The 18,554-nt window shown below is 33.8% G+C and overlaps 1 protein-coding gene across 6 annotated transcripts; it reads left to right on the plus strand.

Moving 5' to 3' along the window:
• The first annotated feature begins 1,202 nt into the window (after nt 1-1,202).
• LOC145626811 (uncharacterized) lies at nt 1,203-17,508 on the plus strand. Of its 6 annotated transcripts, XR_014111088.1 has the most exons (8): nt 1,203-1,379; nt 1,948-2,105; nt 2,682-2,748; nt 6,391-6,492; nt 14,624-14,671; nt 14,788-14,887; nt 15,828-16,066; nt 17,237-17,508. XR_014111088.1 is itself a non-coding variant. In XM_081679280.1 (5 exons), the coding sequence occupies exons 1-4, from the start codon at nt 1,248-1,250 to the stop codon at nt 6,487-6,489; spliced, it is 456 nt and encodes a 151-aa protein (XP_081535406.1). In that variant the 5' UTR covers nt 1,203-1,247; the 3' UTR covers nt 6,490-6,492; nt 17,237-17,508. The 6 variants fall into 6 exon arrangements, 2 of the variants coding, with proteins under 2 accessions (XP_081535406.1, XP_081535407.1); XR_014111087.1 differs by having other exon boundaries at nt 14,624-14,887; XR_014111085.1 differs by lacking the exons at nt 14,624-14,671; nt 14,788-14,887.
• Nucleotides 17,509-18,554: the final 1,046 nt, after the last annotated feature.

Consider the following 18,554-nt stretch of genomic DNA (forward strand, 5'->3'; position numbering starts at 1 on the left):
TTGAGTCTAATTTCAAACTTGAGTTATATTATGTTATAAAATTAAATCTATACGAGTCAGAATCTGAATTGGATATTATTTTAGTTTATTTTGATCGAGTCGGTCCGTTAGGTTTTGACTAGAGCTGTCAATTCGGCTAAATGGGTCGGGTTTGAGTCGGGTTAGTCTGAGTCGGGCCATCTCGGGTTGGGTCAATACGGGTTAATGTCATAACATATGCAGGTTGGGTTCGGGTTGGGTTATGCTTGAGTCGGGTCACGTCGGGTCATACATCTTATCAGGGTTGGGTCGGGTTTAGGTCGGGTAAGTAAAAGGTCGGGTTACATTCGGGTTTGGTGAAAAATAGGTCGGGTTAAATTCGGGTCTTTACGGGTTTAAACGAGTTAGGGTCGTTCTCGGGTTCGGTTCAAGTCAATTATTTACGGGTTATAATCAGGTCGGGTCATTCTCGGGTTCAAGTCGGGTTCGGTTCAAGTCAATAATTAGCAGGTTATAATCAAATCGGGTCATTCTCGGTTTCGAGTCGGGTTTGATTCAAGTCAATAATTTGCGGAAAACATGTTCCGTCCCTGATATTCGTCCCTAAAAAAATGTTGTGAAACTAACCTCTTAAAATTCAAAGTGAAATATTGAAGGAATAGAGTTAGGATTCAATTTCCGTTCCAATACCAACATGAGATAACGACCTATACATATTGATTCAATAACAAGTCAGGTTGTATTTGGGTCGGGTCAATAACAAGTCGGGTTGATTCGGGTCGGGTTTGTAACAAGTCGGGTTGAAATTCAAGTCGGGTTTGTAGCAGGTCGGGTTAAATTCGGGTCGGGTTAGTAACAGGTCGGGTTGAATTCGGGTCGGGTTAGAAATGGGACGGGTTGATTTCGGGTTTTGACGGGTTAAAACGGGTTTGTGTCAATTTCGGTTCAGGTCAATAATTTACGGATTACATTCGGGTCGGGTCGTCTTTAGGTCGGTTAATGTTCGGGTCTCAAATAATCGGGGTAATTCGGGTCTAGGGTTGGTTTCAGGTCGGGTTCGGGTCACCATTTTTTTCATATTCAGGCGGGTCGGTTAATAGATCGGGTTATGGTCACTATTCCGACTTGGGTCAGCTTTTGACAGCTCTAGTTTTGACCCTTTAGTTGGGATCTCAGTCCTCAATAAAAAGTCCTCCCTTGAAAGTAAATGAGCATCCATCCCGCGATGTTCTTGAGTAACGCATGAAAGTGGGAGACAAAATAGAAAGATGAGTAACGTGTTGAAAACGCTGACGAAGAAGAAGGAGGTGGACTCCATTATCAGAGATACCATCGACAAACTTCTCGTCCTCCGCTTCGGCCGTTCTTCCGACCCCGCATGCCTCCAACTCTACGACATCGTATTCTCTCCTTACCCTTTATTTCCATTAATTTGATTGCTTAATTTATTACTGTAACTACAATTTCTCAAGGAACAGTATTTTACCATGATTGCTTGTATTCCTATATTTGATTTTTGCAATTTTAGACAATTAATGTTCAAACCCTTTTTGAATATATATATATTTTTTTAAATCCCGATTGCCAGTTTTTGTTCTGGGTATTATTTTATAGAAATTTTTTGTTGGAAAAAGATGATGATATTTGATTATTTAAAGGGCTGTTTATATATTTGTTTTTTATTTTCTAGGGATCGCTACATGTGTCTATTATACACTCGAGTGTAATATTATTCCTTCCGAGATGCTTTAGGGGAGCTAATCTACTGTAATTGTCAAATTGATAAAGTTGGGGTGTTTGATTATAACCATATAATGCTCAATTGCAAATGGCTTTGATTACATTAGGCATAAGTTTGGTTAATTTGATGCCGAGGATGAGTGGTTATTTGATTAAGTTGCCACTTAATTTTTGGTGCATGACTTAATGTTTGGATAATGGATATTGTTTGTGTCTTTCTTGATGCAGTTGGCGAAATCGTCTCATGATGTCTCCAAATTTGCTAGTATTGCATTGGTTGATATTGATTCAGAGGATGTGCAGGTGTATGTCAAGTACTTTGACATCACACTAATACCTTCAACTATCTTTTTCTTTAATGCACACCATATGAAGATGGATTCTGGGTATGTTTAGTTTGTGTAAGAATGTTTGTTGTTCATATTATTATTTTTTCCAATTAGCTGTTGTCATTTCTTGTCATTTCATGTTATTTTTTGGCTTAGTTACTTTGATTATGTTGTCAAATCCTTTTGTTGATTTGGTTTTGAGGGATAATATGTTTGCTGATTGATTATGATTACACTGTGTGTATTACCTGGGGTCATGATTCATGAATGATATCTCAAATTGCCCACTTCTGCATATCTTTTCTTCTGAAATCACAGTTGCAGACTTGCAGTTGATTAGTTGTCTATAGTTGATGCATTTTAATGAATCTCTACTGTTTCTCTGGAATTGTTTACTCAACCTGGAATTTCTCTGAAAATGTATTTGAGATGTGGATATAGCTGAAGGATTGTTCAGTTAGGTCTGATCTTCCTTAAACCCTTAGATTAAATACACAACTGTGTTTAGGCTGTGCTCTCTATATCACTTTTTCTCCGTATTGCTCTATTTGTGTAGGAGTTATGCAAGACAAAGGTGGATCTGGTTCACCTAATTAGTTGTAAGATTGAGGTTTCTTCATTATGTTGAAACAGGACTGCAGATCACACTAAATGGATAGGAGCATTTCACAAAAAACAAGATTTTATTGATGTCGTCGAGGTTAGTGACAACTGGAATACTTTTGACTCATTGTTATGTTACTTGGATTTTGCAAATCTATCATACTATTATGCCAGATTTTAGCTGGGGAAAGTAACACTCATTAAGTGAGACAACTTTTTCTGTATAGTTTGCATGTTCTTCAAGTAGATTGATCAAACTGTTCCATTTAAGATACTGGTGGTATCTGACTGTCAGCTACATGAATACTTAGCTTTGGACTAGAGAGGGGAAGGAGTTGATAGCTGATGACATCAGTTGGTACAAACTCAGTGCAGGAAATCTCCAAATATGCTATAAGCTAGTTGGCTCTTAGCTAATGCTACCTTTAAATTGTAATTGAGATGCTTTACTGGTAAACAGAGAAGAACAACAGACCAGTTCAGTAACACAATTAGAAACAGGAATGAAAAGTTAGGGAGAAAACAAGCAAAAGACAAAAAATAGCATGTGAGTAGCCAAACATCATGAGGGGGAAAAAAAGTGCATGTTATATACTTATATATAAAAACAGATTATCAAAAATTAAAAGGGTAGAAAGCTGTCCATAATATTAAGGTGAATATGATTATTTGTTGACAAAAAATACTAAATCAAAATATTGCATAATGCATACTTGCATGTGCTATATTGGATTTGAGTGGGTTAGGTTACATGTAACCGTATTACATGAATATCATCTTGGAGGGAATAGAATTAGGTTCCATATCTTCTTATAGTTAGTTCTTTCCTAAGTAATCTCTGTTAACACTTGGATTATATATCTGCTGAAAAAATGAGTACAGCACTTTGACAAGTGTTTTCTTAAAGGAGCTACTATTCCTGCAAATGAGAAAATCTTGGGGTCTTCGCAGAAATTAAGCCTTCTAACACACCCATCATAATTGTTCACCAGTTCACCTACTAATTAATCCTGAAGACTTTCTAAGGTTGAAATACTTAAGAAAGCACCTATAATTTAAAGTTTGAAAATGGGGTCCCATATGAAGTGAAGTGGCAGAAAATTGTTGTATAGGGATTAAAATAAAATTGCTTCCTATCCAAGCTCAGAAACTGATCTTAATCCATCCAGAATCTTATATGTAGCAGAGAGAAAAGAAAATTTGAGATCAGTATACACAGGTTGGAGTTAGACAATTTGTGGCAACTTTTGCAAATGTTTTGAAAAGGAGCACAAGGTTATCATTAAAAATTTACCAGACAAATAGATTACATGGGAATCTATAGAGAATAAGGCTTTGAAGTTTGAACACAAGTTACACAACCGTTAAATTTGGTTCACCAACTTCCCAACACTGAAGCTAGTTTTTGAGGTGAAAACTCTCAAGGAAACAACTACCTGATGAAGAATTTCAAAATTTGGCCGTATTTTTGAAGAAGGAAGGAAAGAATGTTATCTATCCAAGATTTTTCTCAGACCCCAATTTTATCTCATCCAGGACTATATGTTAAAGAACTATGACAATATTTGAGATGACACTTACCGGGAACTGGAGTAAAACATTGGATATGGCAGTTTTTGCAATAATTTTGAAAAGGAGCTACTAGCAAAAAGGACCCCTAATCTACTGGACTTCATAGTAAACTATAGAAACACTATTAGCCCACCCCTCCCGTTTTTGCGTCCTTATCGATACAGGTATGCATCAAAAAAAATTCTTAGAGCCTGTCTTAAGTTTTATGTGTGACTAAGGGAAAGAATATTGAAGTTTTCTGAGTTGAGATGTTCTAGAATCCTGTTATATTGCATACAATTGCCTAGTCTTTCATTATGAGCTAGGGCTAGCTAACGGATCAGGTCGGGTCGGGTTCGTGTTCGGGTTAGCTGATTTCGGGTCAGCTACCCCTCAACCCGAACCTGATCCATTTAACTTTTCGGGTTGAAAAGTTCAACCTGAATCTGATATTTTCGGGTTTGGGTCAACCCTAATTTGACCTTATTTAACCCGATTTTTTTTCACAAATAACTTGCTATTTACAAACTCCCTGATTTTTTCACACACGGAGTTCATAGGATCAGTGCTTCAATTGAAACCAAAATAAACAACATAGTCTAACAAAGTAATAAACTAACAATTCTAATTAACAATTACAAACCAAAAAAAGTGTGTTGAACGAATAATTATAAAGGGTCATTGTTAATTATACATTACAGGATGTATAACAAAAACATGAAAATAGCATACATCATCTGATTCATCACATCATATCCTTAGCATTAATTATAATGTGTTCTTGTAAATGTCCAGCCCTTGCTATCATTAGAAGTGCCGTCGACACCGTACTGCTCATTCTTTCATAATTAAACTGCTCTGTGGGTGATTGATGAAGGTTGAACTCTTGAACTGTTATGTTTGTGAAAGAGAGGAAGGTGTGGAAAGGGAAACGATTTTAAGTCTTTAGGGTTTGAATTCTTGAGTTGAAGAGAGATAAAAGATGAGGGGAAAATGAAATATTAGGGAGAAAGATAGCTCTTGCGGCTGAAAGGAGTGAGCATATGAGAAGATTTTAGGGTTTTAGTTTTTATTAGAACCTAAATGTGGGCTTGGGCTGACTTCAATAAGTTTCCTTCATTTTTTTTTTCATTTTTTTTTTCGGGTTAGGTGGATCATTTTCGGGTTGGAAATTTGGAATATTCAACATTAACCTAACCCATTTAAATTTCGTGTCGTGTTCGTGTCAACCCATTTAAGTTTTTGGGTTGAAAACTTCAACCCTAACCCGCTATTTTCCGGTTGGGTTCGGGTCAGATCAATTTTTGCCAGCCCTGATTTAATCCTCCTTTTCCTTTAAGGTATGCTTATAAATTACTAAATCCTAAGTGTCTTGATGATCACTCTTGTAATGAATGGTATGATTTGAAAGCTATTATTGATATTGGCTTGCTTTCTAGCATTATGCCCAAATATCCAAATGGATATTAGCATGAGCCCCTTTTGCTATATTGGGTAATCAATAGAAGTATTCTCCCCTTTTGCTGCTCTTCTTTGTTCTTCCCCTTTACCGTTGTTTTTCTGCTCCCTTTGATATAACCATATAGATCTATAATTGTAATATCTTAAGTGAAGATTGCTATGTACAAGAGCAGTATTTCAGTACAAAGTTCATCTAGCTCTCTCAGTATCAAATGTATATCATGGTTACATGTCTTTAACCACCCATTTAGGTTCTGCTGTTTCCCTTTCTCACAAATAATTGTCAAATCAATAAAGTTGATGAATTTATTTTAAATCATTAAGGATAAAATACAGTATGACTTTCTTTTCTTGCCTAAATATTGTTTTAGAGCATCTTCAAATTTCCTATTATTGCCGGATTTTATTTTTACTATGCATTTGGCAAGACATAATAAATATTCACTTCCTATTTGGCTATTAGCCCTAGTCATACTAATTTTGTAGTACCTTCTGGGTATGCGCTATTTTGATCTACTTAATTTGACCTGTTTGAATGTATTGGGAACTTATCGGAACATAATGGAACTTATTGTACTGTGTATGGTTGTCCTTTTCACATATATTAAATATTTTGACTGTGTATTGTCCATTGATTGTACTCTGGATTCTGGTGTATCTGCTTTTTAATCAAGCACATTTCTTGAAAGTTTTTTTTTTCTAATTAAGTTCTTTTATATGTTTGCAGGCTATTTATAGAGGAGCGATGAAAGGCAAACTGATTGTGACCTGTCCTTTGCCTCCAGAAAAAATACCAAAATTCCAATTGCTATACAAGGATGTATAAAAGGTAAATTGGTAATTTTGGCCCTCTTGCTTATTGGAAGAGGGTTTGATTGTGTAATATCTGTTGGAAATTGGAATTGAGTACCCCATAATTTAATCACGAACCAATTAAATTCATGCCATTATGTGGGATGCTTTTGGCCTTTTGGGGACAATATTTAGTTCCTCAAGAAGCAGGCATGCACTTGGTAGCCCACTGAAATTGATCCCGGAAGTCTGCTCTTATATCTGGTGCTCTTTGCTGATGTTTAGTTCTGGCACAGCCTGAGTAAATTGTTGAGTTAATGTACTGTAGAGATTACTAAATCGAATATCTGCTTCCATATTTTATTGTTGATGTTCAATTCGGCTGAATTTAGGGCCATTGTCATAGATGGATTTGCTTGGGAGTTGGGAAGAGGGGGGGAGGGGGGCTCACTTTTCTGCCTTGTTCAACCTCCTTTTGATGGCTGATTCCTGCATATTGCTCTTTTTCCTTCAGCTGAGAGATTTTTTTTTACATTTGAGAAAAGGAGAGATAATGACTCCTGTTACATGTCGGTCTTTAAGATATCTATATCTCTCCATCTTTCCAAATGCCAAATGGTCTCTGTTTCTTCAGGACATCAAGTAACTCTTCAAGTAAAAGTTGGTTTAAATCTTCACTCTTGTCTTTTATTTCTGGTGCAAACTTCCAGCTTTCCACTTTGTTGTTACATATTTCATTTGATTTTTACAAGCTAAACCAGACTTTCGCTATAATTTTCTTATCCGATCAAGCCTCTCTCATGGTGATTAACAGATGACAGTCGCCAATAAAAACACCTTGTAAAGTGTTCAAACTTATTTAAAGGTAAGATATAACATGATAGAAGACTATTTCGGTTCTATTGATTAAAGAATTTCGTTCATGTGCAACCAAAACTCCAGATTGTGGACAAAAGTATCTCTGTCTCTTGTCTTTGACCTCTTTTCATTAGGTAGTTTGTGATAATTAGGACCAGCTCCAGATTCCCTGTCCGAATTCTCAGATCTCTGCATCCCTAAACATGCTAGGTCACCTAGCACTCTCTGAATAAATGATTCTGTTTCCTCGGAGAGCCCCAATGAACTAGGATATTTCTTTTCCTCAGCTCTGCCTTTGAGGGGATTGCATTATTGATAATCTTCCATACCAACATCACACCTTTGGAGCCTATTTCAGCTTCCAACATCTCTTCTAGTATGATACTATGTAATTGCTTAATTGCCTTCTTACTTGCCTATCTAGAGCAACCATGCTTACCATGACTTTGTGGTGTACTCCCCCGAGGGGCTCTTGTCCACACTGATGTAGGTACCCAGGATTACCTTTTCCACATTCCTTTCAAAAGACCTCCATATCAGTGATTGGTTCCTAGTTCTGTTAATCTCTCCGTACTCATTTAAAAGCCTCATTTTCCTTGGACAGATACATTGAGAAGATAAATTTTGGTGGGGTATTGTTGATTAAAAATGGATAAAAAAAATAAAAGTAGTGGAAATATTTTATTGTCTTTAGGAGGAAAAGAGTGAGAAGATATGGCGGGGTTGGAAATGAATAAAATACTAAGTATAAGTTAGTGGATGATAGACCCCACCGAAAGGAGACATGGAGGCTTTTAAATGGGGACTAGCATTTGGGGAGAAATTATATTTTTAATAGGGACGGAGGGAACATTTGACATAAGGTTGGAAACTGGTAGTCAATTGATCCTCATCTTACTAGGTAGACTTGAGTTGGATCTTGTTGGAGTAAACCTACTGTCTCTCTCAATTTTGAGTGAGTATTTGACATAAGGTTGGAAATTGTAGTCAGTTGATCCTTATCTTACTAGGTTAAGGTAGACTTGAATTGGATCTTGTTGGAGTAAACCAAGTGTTTCTCAATCTTTTTGCAATTTCGCCATAATAAATTAACGATTCACAATTATCATTCTACTACATGTAACAAAAGGAAGAAGTAAGAGAGCAAAAGGAGGACTTGAAAAAGGCAAGAGAAAAAAGAAACCAGCACTGCCATCTCTTCATTTAGAAGTTGGATCAAAGACACCTAACATACGACTCTTTTAAAAAAAATTATTACTTGCTTTAGAATTTATTTATTTATTTATTATTTTTTTTATCAGTGTTATATTACTTTGTATTGTTATACCTTTTTTTTAAAAAAAAATAAAATTTACTCTATGACTAATTTGATTAAAATTTGGATGATACTATTATTACTTAATTAGCACATGTTTAGTTTCCTTTTTTACCCACAGACCCTTTTAAGTGCATAAAGTGACACTTTTTAATGCATAAAATTACCCACTTACTTTGAATGTAGGTGCTTCCAAATAAAAGACATAGACATTTAGTTTTCCATATAATTAAACAAAAGTTACCTTTCTAACCACAAAAGTGACCATTTTTAGTGCGTAAAGTGACCTTTTCAATGCATAAAGTTACCCTTTTAGGTGCTTCCAAATACAAGGCATAGACCTTCAGCTTTCCATAGAATTAAAGGGTTACCCTTTTTACCCACAAAAGTTAACCTTTATACCCACAAAAGTTACCCTTTTCATGCATAGAAGTTACCCTTTTATAAACTAAAGTGACCCATAAAAAAAGGGAATTGAAACTTTTACCAGTATGAAGTAACTCTTTTTACCTGCATCAAGTGACCTTTGTTAAGTGCAGAATTGTCTCTTTTAATGCATAAATGCACAATTTAAAAGAAAGATATGTACAAAATAACATTTCAAATTACTTAATGTATGCACATACATTCAATTAAGAAAAAAAAAAAAAAACCCCACCAACCACTGTACCATAGAAGACCTAATTACATCATTGTACTTGATGTATGCACATATGTTAAGTATTCAAAAAATACTTTTACACCTAATCACTAAAAAGTCATATCACTATTTAGGAGTGTAATTTTTTTTTTTTTTTTTTTTTTTTTTTTTTTTCATTTTTTATCTTAAGGGTCTTTTTCACTATTCACAAGGAGTGTAATTCTTCTGTTTTCTTTTTTCTTTCCTTAACTTCTTTTTTCTTCTTTTCAGCAATTGCAGCCTTTAATCTTACTTCAATTTCCTGGACATAATCAGCATCTTTCTTTCTCTCATTGAACTTGGCTAATTCTGACAAAACATTAGCCCTAGGTTCATTCATATCACACAATCCAAGTGTTTCTTCCAGCAACCTCACAACACAGAAACTAAAAAAAAAAACCTTTCAATATGAATTTAATAAAACATCAGAAAGAGAAAACAAGAGAAAACAAAAGACAAATAGATGAATAATTACTGTTTTGAGATAATTTAATTTGAACGATTCACCAACAAAATGGAGCATGTGATAAATGATAAAGACCCCACAATCTAAGTTGTCAACCTTATCCTTTATCCATTCCAACTCAATAATTTCAAAGCGATAAAAAGGTATTTGAGAACTCATTGGCTGATTTCTTTTGCCAAGAAAAGCACCCAATTGATCACACTAATAAAAAAATTTAAAAGTTTAGAATATAAAAAAAAAAGAGGTTAAAATTTAAAGTAGAAAAGTAAACCCTTTTAACTGCAAAAAGTGATTCTTTTAACTACACAAAATTACCCTCTCAAACGTACCACATGAGCAGACAAATCTTTAAAGTAGTTAAGACTAGAATCACGCCAAATAATATTGTCAAGATAATAGATCAACTCTTTTGAATGATCAAGAACAAACAAACGTAGTAATTCTCAATAAGAATAGGAATATAGATATTAAACAGAAAAATTAAAAGTGATTTAGACAAAGCATTTCACAGACATAACTCTTTTAAGAGTATTATATTAGTTTAGCTTGAAGCATACTAGTTTAGCATCAATTATATCACATTCAGGATTCTCGTAGCTAACCCACCCTTTCCATAAACCGTGCAAATCCTTAACAATACTAGAAATGTTACCTTGCCCAATGTTTTCACAAACATACAACAATGCAAAGTATTAAAGTATAAGATCTTGTTTATATACAAATATAAGATCAATGTGTTTAAATATAAAAAACGTCAAGTTACTTACACTTTGCCTCGCACCAAAATAGAATTTTCGAGGACCTGAAGACTCAAAACAAGATCTCTCATTCAAATACAGAGCAAAGCAATCAATAATGCACAATTGAATCCTAAGTGGAGCAGCAAGGGACACCATATCTTCTCTTGAAACTAGAAAATTCATTCCAAAAATATCAACATTTAAAAAAAAAAAAAATAAAAGCAAAAAAGTGTGTGTGTGTGGGGGGGGGGGGGGGGGGGGATAATACTCAAAGAAAATGACACTTAACTTCCTATGCATTAATTCATCCTTAAGCAAACAATAATCTAGAACTTCTAAATGATAACCGATGCAAAATGTTAAAAATCCGAACACTACCCTTCAAAAAAAGAGTAACAAAAGGCAAATTCTGATCTAATGGCCCACAGTTTAGTGAGCATAAAGATTTATTGGATATGGTAATATGATCGGGAACAACTTCATTAGATACAGGAACTTTTTTCATTAGCTCCTCCACCATCATCATTAATTTCACGAACATAATCATTTTCATTAACTCCTCCTCCATCATTATCATTAACTTCACAAACAGGAAGATTTTCATTAACTCCACCACCAACATCAACATTAACTTCAAGAACAACTCCACCGACATCAGCATTTTCATCCTTATTATGTTTACCACCATACGCTTCACGAAACAACTCATGTGCAGACGTCATCTTAATACACTCCTTAATTATACCATCTATAAGCTTATGGTAATGAGGATTAGAGAGTAACCGTTTAGTTTAAGAAACTGCAACAGGATACTCAGAAGATAATGAAACAGTTCTTTTAGAAAGAACATTGGAAACTAAATCACTCAAGGTTTTAAAACCATTTGCCTAAACACTTAATAGAGCATCCATGTTTCTTTTAAGCAAAAGAAATGATTCGTGAATAGCCTACAAACATAGAAAAAAAAAGAATAAAGCAAATGTGACAAAGAAAAATAATAAAAAAGTAACTGAAACTATATATTTAGGGTAATTTTAGTGCACAAAAAGGGTAACTTTAGTCCACATAAAGGGTAACTTTTGAACACATAAAAGGTTACTTTTGTAAACATAAAGGTAAACTTTTGTGCACATAAAGACTAACTTTTATGCACATAAAGGGTAATTTTTGTGCACAAAGAGTTCCTTTTGTGCACGTAACTACTACACATATGAAAAAAGCACTTACATCAGTTGATTTTTTTTTTTTTATTTCATCAAAAGCTCAAATTGAACAAAACATGTCACATACATCATTCCTAGTAACTACGAATTCGTTACCACTACCAATAGTAAACATGCAGCTACCACCATTAAAGTTTTTAACGAGCTAAGGAAGCACTTTACGACTGAGAGTTTTCAACTTAAAATGTAATAAACCACCAAAACCTACTTCTTGAGAAGTTTGTTTTTTTATTAACACTAAAGTTCTGCACCAAACTTTCTAATGTATATGGTCTACATCTTGTAATCAAATGTCTCTGGTATATATATATATATATATATATATATATATATATATATATATATATATATATATATATATATATATATATATATATATATATATATATATATATATTAAAAGAAAAAAAATAAATAAAACAATATGATAAGCAAATGCAAATCAAGAGTCATTGAAAACAAGTTCTCTTACAGTGAAGTATCACCCAATTCTAATTCCTTTAAGTAGCTGATTTACACTAATTTAATTTAGTAGAATTGGTTTCTGATTCCTTTAAGTAGTTGATTTACACTAATTTAATTTAGTAGAATTAGATTCTGATTCTGACCCTAATACTTCATTAGTAAGAGAACTTGTTTTCAAGACTCTTGATTTGCATTTGTTTTTTATATTGTTTTATTTACTTCTTTTTTATTTTTTTTTTTAAAAAAAAAAATATTATATAGGGACCAAAGACCTTTGATTACAAGGTGTAGACCATATACCTTGGAAAGCTTGGTGCAAAACTTTAGTGTTAATAAAAAAACAAGATTTTCAAGAAGTTGGTTTTGGTGGTTTATTACATTTAAAGTTGAAATGCTTCCTTGACTTGTTAAAAACTTTAATGGTGATAGCTGCATGTTTACTATTGGTTGTGATAAAGATTTCGTAGTTAATAGAAATGATGTATGTGACGTGTTTTGTTTGCCTATGAGTGATATTCTTGTTCCTGAGCTAAAGAAAAATGATGAAGATACAAGTGTAGACAACTGTATTATTCAGGCTTGGAGGTTTGATTTTGATATTTCTAATAAGCAAGCTATTCCTTTGTCAAAATTGAAGGCTCGGATGAAAGCTTTGGTTGATGAAGTGGAAGAATTTAAGAGGTATTTTGTGATTCATGCTATGTCTAGCTTTTTAGCTCCTACTACTTATAGGATTGCTTCATTGAATTTGCTAAAGGCTGTTGAAAAAGTTATTGAAATAAAAACTTTTGATAGGTGTTCTTGTGTTTTGAAGAAGTTAAAGAAATTGTTGATGACTATAACAATGATCCAACTACTCAGAATGTTAGTGGATGTTTGGTGCTTTTGCGAATTTTGTATTTTCATCGTTTAAATTTTCAAGGAGTAAAGGAGAGTTGTAGCATTCCTTTGATTCGGCATTGGACAATGCTAAGATTAAAAGTCGGATTAATTTGGAGATTAAAGCCGGTGGTTTGGGACAGGGACCATTGGATACTACTACGTATCCTGTGTTACAATCTCCTATTAGCCAATCTGTTGTTGTTAAGCAACCTCTTACTTTAGGATCTGGTGAGGGCGGTTTAAGAATTGGTGGTGTTTCTTCTAAGTAGTATAATTGGCCGCTTTGTTCAATTTGAGATTCTAGAAGGTGTGATGACTAATGATTAAATAAAAGAAATTTCAACAGATGTAAGTGTTTTTTTTCATGTGTAGTAGTTACCCTTTTATGTGCACAAAAGTTACTCTTTATGTGCACAAAAGTTACCCTTTATGTGCATAAAATTTTACCTTTTCTATGCACAAAAGTTTTCATTTATGTTTACAAAAGTAACCTTTTATGTGCTCAAAAGTTACCTTTTTTGTGCACTAAAGTTACTCTTTCTGTGCTCTAAAGTTTCCTTTTTTGTACACTTAAGTTACCCTAAATATTAATTTTAATTACTTTTTTTATAATTATTCTTTGTCACATTTGTTTAATTCTTTTTTTGTTTCTATGTTTGTAGGCTATTCATGAATTATTTCTTTTGCTTAAAAGAAACATGGATGCTCTATTAAGTGTTTAGGCAAATGGTTTTAAAACCTTGAGTGATTTAGTTTCCAATGTTCTTTCTGAAAGAACTGTTTCATTATCTTCTGAGTATTCTGTTGCAGTTTCTCAAACTCAATAGTTACTCTCTGATTCTCATTACCATAAGCTTATAGATGGTATAATTAAGGAGTGTATTAAGATGAAATCTGCACATGAGTTGTTTCGTGAAGCATATGGTGGTAAATAACATAATAAGGATGAAAATGTTGATGTTGGTGGCGTTGTTCCTGAAGTTAATGTTGATGTTGGTGGTGGAGTTAGTGACAATCTTCCTGTTTGCGAAGTTGATGATAATGATGGTGGAGGAGTTAATGAAAATGTTCATATTCGTGAAATTAATGATGATGGTGGAGGAGCTAATGAAAATGTTCCCGTATCTCATAAAGTTGTTTCCGAGCGTATTATTAAATCCAATAAATATTTATGCTCACAGAATTGTGGGCCATTAGGTCAGAATGTGCCTTTTCTTACTCTTTTTTTTAAGGGCAGTGCTCGGATTTTCTACAATTTGACTCCGTTATATTTAGAAGTTCTTGATTATTGTTTGCTGAAGCATGAATCAATGTATAGGAAGTTAAACGTCATTTTCTGAGTATTATCCCCCCCCCCTTTTTTGCTTTTATTTTTTTAAATGTTGATCTTTTTTATTTATTTATTTTTTTTTTTTATCGTTGCTTTGAGAATCTTGTGAATGAATGTTTTAGTTCTACGAGAAGATATGGCGTCCCTTACTGCTCCACTTAAGATTCGATTTTGCATTATTGATTGCTTTGCTCTGTATTTGAATGACAGAGCTTGTTTTGAGTCTTCTGGTCCTCGAAGATTCTGTTTTGGTGCGAGGTAAAGTGTTAGTAACTTGATATTTTTATATTTAAACACATTGACTTTATATTTGTATATAAACAAGATCTTATACTTTAATAGTTTGCATTGTTGTATGTTTTTGAAAACATTAGACAAGGTAACATTTCTAGTGCTGTTAAGGATTTGCATGGTCTATGGAAAGAGTGGGTCAGCTACGAGAATCGTGAATGTGATATAATGGTTGCTGAACTGGTATGGTTCATGTTAAACTATTATAGTACTCTTAAAAGAGTTATGTATGTGAAATGCTTTGTCTAAATCACTTTTTTTTTTTTTTTTAAATTTCATATCTATATTCCTATTCTTATTGAGAATCACTACGTTTTGTTTGTTCTTGATCGTTTAAAAGAGTTGATCTATTATCTTGACAATATTATGGCGTGACTCTAGTCTCGACTACTTTTAAGCTTTGTCTGCTGCTCAATAGCTAACTGGGTAACTTTTTGTAGATAAAAGGGTTACTCCCTCCGTTTTTAAATACTTGCTCCATTTCTCCGTGCGTGGAGTTTTAGGAGAAATTGAAGAAATTAATAAAATATGGAGGTAGTTGGGTTGGTGAAAGAATAAAAAAATTATAAAAACCAAAAGTAGTTGAGAGAATTGAAGAAAAGAGAATATGGAATTAATATTATTGGGTCCACTTGGTGAGAGAAATTAATTAAATATTATAAAATCATTCCAAATAAGGAAATAGTGCAAGTATGTAAAAACGGCCTGTAAAGGAAAGTGAAGCAAGTATTTAAAAACGGAGGGAGTACTTTTTTACTTTAGATTTTAACAATTTTTTTTTTTTTTTTTTTTTTTTTTTTTTTTGTATTCAGTGTATTATGAACTTTTATATATTTTTATCAGTGTGATCAATTGGGTGCTTTTCTTGGCAAAAGAAATCAACCAAAGAATTCTCAGATACCTTTTTATCACTTTGAAATTGTTAGAGTTGGAATGGAGAAAGGATAAGGTTGACAACTTAGTCTCTGGGGTCTTTGTCATGTATCACATGCTCCATGTTGTGGTGAATCATTCAAATCAAATTATTTCAAAACAGTAATTATTCATCTATCTATCTTTTGTCTTCCCTTTTTAATGTTTTATTAATTTCATATTGATAAGTTTTTTTTTTCTCTGTTATGAGGTTGCTAGAAGAAAATTTCCGGGTGGAGTGATTTGTACCACACTAGTATTGTGTGATATGAATGAATCTAGGGCTAATGTCTTGTCAGAATTAGCCAAATTCAATGAGAGGAAGAAATATGTTGATTATGTCCAGCAAATTGAAGTAAGATTTAAGGCTTTAATTGTTGAGAAGAAGAAAAAAGAAAGTAGAAGAACAAGCAAAGGCACAAGAAGAAAACCCTAATGTATTTTTTGAATGTATGTGCATACATTAAGTAATTTAAAATATTATTTTGTACATATCTTTCTTTTTAATTGTGCATTTATGCATTAAAAGAGACAAACCTGCACTTAAAAAAGGTTACTTGATGTAGGTACAAAAAGTTAATTCATATAGGTAAAATGTTCAATTTCGTTTTCTTATGGGTCACTTTAGTTTATTAAAGGGTAACGTCTATGCATGAAAAGGGTAACTTTTGTGGGTAAAAAGTGTAACTGTTTAATCGTATGGAAAACTGGATGTCTATACCTTGTATTTGGAAGCACCTAAAAGGGTAATTTTATGTCTTAAAAAGGGTTACTTTATGCACTAAAAATGGTCACTTTTGTGGTTAGAAAGGGTAACTGTTTAATTATAGGGAAAATTGAATGTCTATGCCTTTTACATATACAATACAAAGTTATATAACACTGATAAAAAAATGTTCTAAAGCAGGTAATAAATTTTTGTAAAAGAGTCGTATGTTAGGTGTCTTTGATCCAAATTCTGAATGAGGGGATGGCAGTGCTGGTTTCTTTTTTCCCTTGCATTTTTCAAAGTCCTCATTTTATCAAAAGTAGCTTCTGCACCTTCTTCTCTCTGAGCTGCAGTAGCAAGTAAGTTTTCCACCATTTTTAGACGGTTTTTATTGCTTTCTTCCATAAATGCTCTTGTCTCTTCATTAACCAGATTTTTTAAAATTAAATTGTAGTATTTTCTCATCATTGTTTGTCTCCATGGTATATATGGTTGTGTAGGATCCTACTCTTCTTCCTATTTCATGTCTCGATTTTTGCAAACTTAGTCCATCTTTTTGTAACATACTTGTCTGGTATTCTTGTTACTGAATGTAGGTGTAGAATTCTGATGCAATAATAACATAACCATCCGGATGCTTCAAAATTTTTGCAAGTACACCTTGGCTCTCATGTATAATGTTTACTTGATTAGCAGAACATAGCTTATCTTCTAGGGTTACTTGATAAAGTATGCATTATTCAGTTGTCCCTATCATTTGAACAATTGTCATAGAGTATCCAAACTCCTCTTCAAAGTCTCTGAAGAGTGACAAAGTGAATACATGTTCACCAAAATCATGTAGCTAGATTTAAGTTGTTATATATTATGTGTTATTTATGAACTTTTGAGTGAACTTTTTACCTGTGCAGCATGCTTTAGCATTTCGGACAGTGACAATGAAGTGAATGTTATTTTGACTTGTTACAGGTAAACTCATCATATTTCTCTGAGCTTCTCCAACGATTGGTTGTCTTCTTAAATATGGTATAAAATTCTGTCAAAATAGTTGCTTTACTTGCTTTGAATCCTATAGCATGATTAGTGCTTTCACTCATTTGTGATGACAATATTCTTGTTAAAAAGAAATCTGTACTAAGGGCATGATACCATTTATCTTTCAATTCGTACACTTTTTTTTGAACCAAGAGTGTGTTGCCAAGTTATATTTCTGCATCATTGCCTGCCACTTTTCTTCAAATTCTTGTGCTGTTACACACCACTTTAAGCAGTAGTTAAATGCATACTTGAACTCTTTGTCTTTTTTTAGAGTTCTAGTTCTGGTTATTGCATTTTGTTCCAATTTTCAAATACAAAGTCTATGAATTTTGTTACCCCGTATACGTGGACTAGTCCCGTAGCGACACGTGGCCCAGTGAGAGGTTGACACGTGTCACTATGGAAGATGCCACGCATTCAGGTTAAAAGCACTCAAGAGCACAGGACAATCCTGTAGCGACACGTGGCCCAATGAGAAGGTGACACGTGTCACTACAGGAAGAAGCCACGTGTTTAGGGAATATGGAACCCCTTAAATCAGCACAAAAAGGGGCCTAATTACATCATGACCCAAATCCCAAGAGATATCCCTAAAAGCTGCAAAACGGCGCCCCCATGTTACACGTGGCATCGCGTGATTGCGCCGCCAATCACGTCACGTAATTTTAGGGTACAAACCCTAAAAAGGGCACAAGTTCCCACCCCTATAAATACCCCAATCATTTATGATGGGAGGGGTGGATTAGGACATTACAAGAAAAAGAGCATCAATAGCTCCAACTTCTCTCTCTAGCCTTTTCCGTTTCCGATCACTAACTTGATCGTCGAAGGCGAATATTCCGACAAAGGAATATTCGTTGTTTTGTAGGTGTCTCAGTCTCGTTGTCAGAAAAACGCGACCAGTATCCGAGGAAATCCAAAAAACACCCGAAACAACCTATATTCAAAATAAGAGGATCACTTTATGCATTAAAAATGATCACTTTATGCAGTAAAAAGAATCACTTTATATTATAAAAAATGTAACGTTTTACTCAGGGTCACTTTATGTAGTAAATATAAACTTATAACCTGCTTAATTGCATTTGTCATTGCTTTGTCTTGGTCAGTGAATATTGAAGTTGGTGTTTTACCCTCCATAGCTTTCAAGAAGGTTTCTAGTAGCCATACAAACAATTCAGTTTTTTCATC

The sequence above is a fragment of the Chenopodium album genome, chromosome 4 (genome assembly GCF_948465745.1).
Source record: "Chenopodium album chromosome 4, dcCheAlbu1.1, whole genome shotgun sequence".
NCBI classification, from domain to species: domain Eukaryota; kingdom Viridiplantae; phylum Streptophyta; class Magnoliopsida; order Caryophyllales; family Amaranthaceae; genus Chenopodium; species Chenopodium album.

What these genes read in the sequence shown, in the direction of transcription:
- LOC145626811 (XM_081679280.1), top strand. Translation starts at nt 1,248, where the DNA reads ATGAGTAACGTGTTGAAAACGCTGACGAAGAAGAAGGAGGTGGACTCC. An exon ending in GCCTCCAACTCTACGACATC is followed by an intron (nt 1,380 to 1,947) that starts GTATTCTCTCCT and finishes TTCTTGATGCAG; the next exon opens with TTGGCGAAATCGTCTCATGA. An exon ending in ATTTTATTGATGTCGTCGAG is followed by an intron (nt 2,749 to 6,390) that starts GTTAGTGACAAC and finishes ATATGTTTGCAG; the next exon opens with GCTATTTATAGAGGAGCGAT.